The sequence below is a fragment of the Orycteropus afer genome, unplaced genomic scaffold (assembly GCF_000298275.1).
Source record: "Orycteropus afer afer isolate SDZICR_OR568_19922 unplaced genomic scaffold, OryAfe1.0 scaffold00471, whole genome shotgun sequence".
Classification (NCBI taxonomy): Eukaryota; Metazoa; Chordata; class Mammalia; order Tubulidentata; family Orycteropodidae; genus Orycteropus; species Orycteropus afer.
In genome coordinates this window covers 1,980,877-1,986,153 of record NW_006922058.1, presented here as the reverse complement: position 1 = coordinate 1,986,153, position 5,277 = coordinate 1,980,877, and the positions used below count along the sequence as shown (strand labels likewise).

General features: G+C 61.2%; 1 protein-coding gene across 1 annotated transcript in view; it reads left to right on the top strand.

Moving 5' to 3' along the window:
* CPT1B (carnitine palmitoyltransferase 1B) overlaps positions 1-4,146 on the top strand; it is a 7,643-nt gene extending 3,497 nt beyond the window's left edge. Inside the window, exons 8-18 of the mRNA XM_007954772.2 lie at positions 63-147; positions 510-705; positions 840-1,025; positions 1,280-1,385; positions 1,464-1,580; positions 1,831-1,995; positions 2,072-2,206; positions 2,321-2,473; positions 3,279-3,392; positions 3,838-3,930; positions 4,063-4,146. Coding sequence (XP_007952963.1) covers positions 63-147; positions 510-705; positions 840-1,025; positions 1,280-1,385; positions 1,464-1,580; positions 1,831-1,995; positions 2,072-2,206; positions 2,321-2,473; positions 3,279-3,392; positions 3,838-3,930; positions 4,063-4,146 — 1,434 coding nt within the window. The remainder of the gene's footprint in view (positions 1-62; positions 148-509; positions 706-839; positions 1,026-1,279; positions 1,386-1,463; positions 1,581-1,830; positions 1,996-2,071; positions 2,207-2,320; positions 2,474-3,278; positions 3,393-3,837; positions 3,931-4,062) is intronic.
* The last annotated feature ends 1,131 nt before the right edge of the window (positions 4,147-5,277 follow it).

The window sequence follows — 5,277 nt, the reverse complement described above, 5'->3', positions numbered from 1 at the left end:
GCTGTGTCCTAGGTGCTGGGGTGGCAGGGCAGCCACGTCCTAGCCATGGGCCTTCCTCACAGGTGATGGCTCTGGGTATCGTGCCCATGTGCTCCTACCAGATGGAGAGAATGTTCAACACCACCCGGATCCCGGGCAAGGAGACAGGTGCCTCCCCCACTGCTGTTTCTGACAGGCATGATGCTCGTGCTGTGGTCCCCAGGGCTCACTGTGCCTGGATCAGGGGGCAAGGGAGTAAGGGAGCAGGTTATAGAAAAGGGGTGGGCTCGAGCCAAAGGCTGGCGGTCGCAGCATTCTCTGTTCCTAGCACTGGGCCCCTCGGGCAATTGGCTTCATTGCTCAAAGCTTCCGTTTCCACTTCTCTGAAACACTGGGCAGAAAGAGGAGTGTGAAGGGACCTTCAGTGCCTGGCACAGTCACGTCAAGGTGAAGGGAGGTGGGCAGAGGCCAGGCCTGAGGGAGTCCAGTCCCTCCCTGCCCTTCCTCAGCTCCCACCACCTCTGCTCTAGACGTGCTGCAGCACTTGGGGGACAGCAGGCATGTGGCCGTCTACCACAAGGGCCGCTTCTTCAAGGTGTGGCTCTACAAGGGCTCACAGCTGCTCAAGCCCTGTGACCTGCAGATGCAATTCCAAAGGATCTTGGACGACCCCTCCCCACCACAGCCTGGGGAGGAGAGGCTGGCGGCCCTCACAGCTGGCGGGAGGTAGGGAGCAGAGGAGGTCCAGGAGGGGGAGGTAACCCTAGCTGTTCTCCGCAGCCCCAGCCTAATGCGATGGTTCACCCAGCTCCTGGAAGGCGCCCCTGCATATCCACCTAGCACTGTCCTTGCACCCCCAGGGTGGAGTGGGCCGAGGCGCGCCAGGCCTTCTTCAGCTGCGGCAAGAACAAGGCCGCCTTGGAGGTCATCGAGCGGGCCGCCTTCTTTGTGGCCCTGGACGAGGAGTCCCACTGCTACGACCCTGAGGACGAGGCCAGCCTTAGCCTCTACGGCAAGGCCCTGCTGCATGGCAACTGCTACAACAGGTGTGTCCCCCCGCCCCCACGGTACAGCACCGGCTGCAACAGGTGCCAGGTGTGCTATCCCCCCCCATGCTGGCCCTGCTGCACGGCTGCTGCCACAGCAGGGTACAGGCCCTACTCGCCTCCCCTCCACCCCGCCCTCCAGCAGCTGCCCCCACCTGCCACACACACCAGCCCTCTGCTCCTGACCCTGGTGCCCTTCGGACTCTGTGACTGCCCAGCCTGTCCCACTCTCAGGCCTGTGCATCTTCCTCCAGGTGGTTTGACAAATCTTTCACTGTCATCGCCTTCAAGAATGGCCAGCTGGGCCTCAACGCAGAACACGCGTGGGCAGACGCCCCCATCATCGGGCACCTCTGGGAGGTAGCTGCTGGGCAGGTCTTGGGGGGCAGGCTGGGGGTGGACACGGTGGGCCCCTTAGCCTGACCCCTCTCCCCTCAGTTTGTATTGGGTACCGACGCCTTCCACCTGGGCTACACAGAGACCGGGCACTGCCTGGGCAAACCCGACCCTGCGCTGGCACCCCCTCAGCGGCTGCAGTGGGACATTCCGGAGCAGGTGGGCCAGGGTTCCAAGCAAGTGTTTCCTCCCTGCTGTCTGCTGGCTATGGGGGGACAGGGGCAGGGCGGGCAGAGCTGCGGGGCCAGCAGGGCTAGCCAAGCGGAGAGGCCCACCTGCTTTGCCCATACGGCAGGCCGGCCAGACAGGCCTTCAAGTCTGCTGTGTGAGCCTCCCCTCCTTGTGAGTCAGGGTGCGCTGAGAGGCAACCAGTCCTGCGCTCCCCCACCGTGCTCTTGGTTTCTCGCAGTGTCAGGCGGCCACGGAGCGCTCGTACCAGGTGGCTAAGGCCCTGGCGGAGGACGTGGAGCTGTACTGCTTCCAGTTCCTGCCCTTTGGCAAAGGGCTCATTAAGAAGTGCCGCACCAGCCCCGACGCCTTCGTGCAAATCGCCCTGCAGCTGGCGCACTTCCGGGTGAGCGTGGTTGCGGGTGGGGGCGGGTCGGGGGCGGGCCACTCACCTGCTGGAACCGCCCCTCTGCCATCCTCAGGACAGGGGCAAGTTTTGCCTGACCTATGAGGCCTCGATGACCAGAATGTTCCGGGAGGGACGGACCGAGACCGTGCGGTCCTGCACCAGCGAGTCCTCGGCCTTTGTTCAGGCCATGGTGGAGGGTGGCCACATGGTGAGCCCCATCATGCCCACCCGAGCCCATGGGGTGGTGAGGATCTCAGCCACCTGGGATGGGGGTCCTGTCCCAGGAGCGAGCTCACCTTCACCTTCCACTTCTGCTTCGCAGAAAGCAGACCTTCAAGGCCTCTTCCGGAAAGCGTCTCAGAAACACCAGAACATGTACCGCCTGGCCATGACTGGGGCTGGCATAGACAGACACCTCTTCTGCCTCTACTTGGTCTCCAAGTATCTGGGGGTCACGTCCCCTTTCCTGGCTGAGGTCAGTGTCCTCTGTTTCCCTGCCATCCCAGGCCAAGGGCTGCCCTGGTTGGGTCTGAACCATGCCAGCCCTCTGGTCGCGGTGTGCACAGGAACCTGTGGACACTCTGGTCAGGAAGACAGACGAAGAGGGAAGGTCTGTCAGCAGGGACTGTGCCAGAGAGAATGGGGGACATCAGGGAAGGCCCCTTTCCAAGGTGGCTGGAAGTGAAGGGGAGCCTGCATCCCAGAAGGAAAGAGCCAGGCCCAGACCCCAAGGCCAAGCCAGTGTGCTGAGGGACAGGAAGCCTGGCATGGAGCATGGCTGGGGGCTGTAGGAGAGGAGGCACCGGGAAGGAGAGGAGGGGGAGAGCACAGGATAGGGGGCACAGAGGATGTAGGACAGGGGGTGTCAGGGGGTGGAGCAGGGAGGATGTGAGGGGCGGAGCAGGGAGGATAAGAGCAGGTCACTGGGGGGACAGGCCAATGAGGGACCAGAGTGTGAGGGCTGCATAGCAGGAGGAGGTGAGAGAGGAGGCCAGTGGAGGGATCCAGAGGACGGTATCAGGAAGCCTTTGCCTTCATGTTCACTCAGGTGTGTGCTGAGTGCATGTGGCCGACTGCTGTGGCCTCCCTGCTCAGCACTGCTTGTCACAAAGTGTCTGAGTGGCAGCCTGCATGCTGGGGCCTCCCTGCACGGGCACTGCCCCTCACACAAGTGTCTAATTAGGGTCTGTGTGTGGCCGACCTGCTTGGGCAGTGCCCTTCACACAAGTGTGTAAGTAGGGCCTGCATGAGGTCTGACCGCTATGGCTTTTCTGTTGCAGGTGCTCTCGGAGCCCTGGCGCCTCTCCACCAGCCAGATCGCTCAATTCCAGATCCGCATGTTTGACCCGGACCAGTACCCCAAGCACCTGGGTGCCGGAGGTGGCTTTGGCCCGGTAAGTGCCCCTAGAGGGCAGGATGGGGGGACAGTGGAGTGCATCAGGACTTGGGATGAGGTCAGATAGGGCAGGGAGCCCCGATTTCTGCTTGGAGACAGGCAGAAGGTGCCAGAGACCCCTGCCAGCTGAGCTGGGGGTGTCTGGGAGTCAGCTCTTCCACTAAGACGCCACTGCCTGTGAGTTGCCAGAGATCCTGGTGGAGAAAGACGGTGTGACTGACCCTGAGGGTGGAACCTGGATCAGGTCGGTCTGGGTGCTGGGTGGTCAGGACAGCAGAGGGCAGAGTGCTTGAATGTGCGTATGTTCCAGGGGGTGGTTCTGACCTCTCTCTCGGGGGTGGCCCTCTCTTCCAGTCCCTGTCGGCTAAGCATGAGTAGTATCCTTTGTGCTCTCAGACGGTCTGACTGCTTCCCCTTCTCCTCACCCCTCGCGTTGCCCTCAGGTAGCAGACGATGGCTATGGGGTTTCTTACATGATCGCAGGAGAGAACACCATCTTCTTCCATGTGTCCAGCAAGTTCTCCAGCTCAGAAACAGTGAGTTGCCCCCCTTGGGCTCAGGCCTGAGTTTGGTGCTACCTGGGGGGGTGGCCCAGGCATGGGAAAATGATGCCTCAGAGATTAAGAGGTGTGGTCCGCCCTCAAGCACACTGACTGCTCTGCCCCCAGAACGCCCAGCGCTTTGGAAACCATATTCGCCAAGCCCTGCTGGACATCGCAGATCTTTTCCAAGTCCCTAAAGCTGCCTGCTGAAGGCTGCAGATGTGGCCAGCTGCCCTGGCATCCCCGTGCCACGGGAGGAAGGGGCCCGTGGCCAGCTCACGGCATGCGTGGTGGCCATGCAGAGGTCCCAGGCTCTGAAGGACAGTCTGGCAGCAGGGCTCTCCTGATCAGATGCTGTTTCCAGGGACCGAGGTGCTAGAGGTGGGATTGGAGCCGAGATGGAATTGAGCTTTTTCTCGGTAGATGTTAATAAAAATAAGGTTGTGTAATTCTTTCTTAGCCCTTAGGACCCTGTGTTTTGTTTGGGAATTAGGCAGCTCTCCCCCTGCCCAGCTCAGCCTAAGAGGGGATAGATGGCGGGCTGGGTCTGGGAGGCAGTTGGGAAGGTCTGTGACAGCACTGAGGTAGCCCTGCTGCTGATATGGGCTCCCGAGACCAGTGTCCACACCAACTGTAACTGGAATAAATTCCTGTTTGATAACGTTCACCCGTCTTGGGGCCACTTCTGTTTGTTTGTCAGCCCCTTGTGGGCCATCTGCCTGGTCTATGCAGGAGCCTGTCCGCCTTCATTTGTTGGACACAGGTTACCAAGCATCCCCATGCCTGCAGAGATCCCCCCAGCAGGTGGCACAGGCATGGATGGGGGGAACGGTGATTTGGAAAGAATCTATTTACACATGTGTGTTGAGTGTCTCTGTGTGAAGGAAATGAACCAAGGAAACCACCCCCCGTGGGCCTGAGTCCGGTGACGGAGACAGCAGGGAGTGAAGTCCACACTGGGTTGGGCAGCAGTATGTGCTGAGGAGGAGAACATAGAGGGGAACACGAGGGGGGGGACAATTTCAAGCAGGCCAAGGAGGCGCTGGTTATAGTGGGAAGGAGATGAGGGAGCCATAGTGACATGTGCCAGAAGGTGCTCCCCCAGCCAGGAGCAGAGAGCCAGAGCCTGGAAGTGGCCTGGAGGGACAGCAAGGGGCCTTGAAGGTGGGCGGAGCCAGGGAGTGGGGAGGAGTCAGGCAGGGGAGGAGTGGGGTAGGCTGGGATAAGGGAGGGAGGAGTGGGGCTGGGCTGGGGTGAGGAAGGGGAGGAGTGGGGTGGGCTGGGGTGAGGGAGGGAGGAGTTGGGGTGAGCCAGGATAAAGGAGGAAAGAGTGGGGGTGGG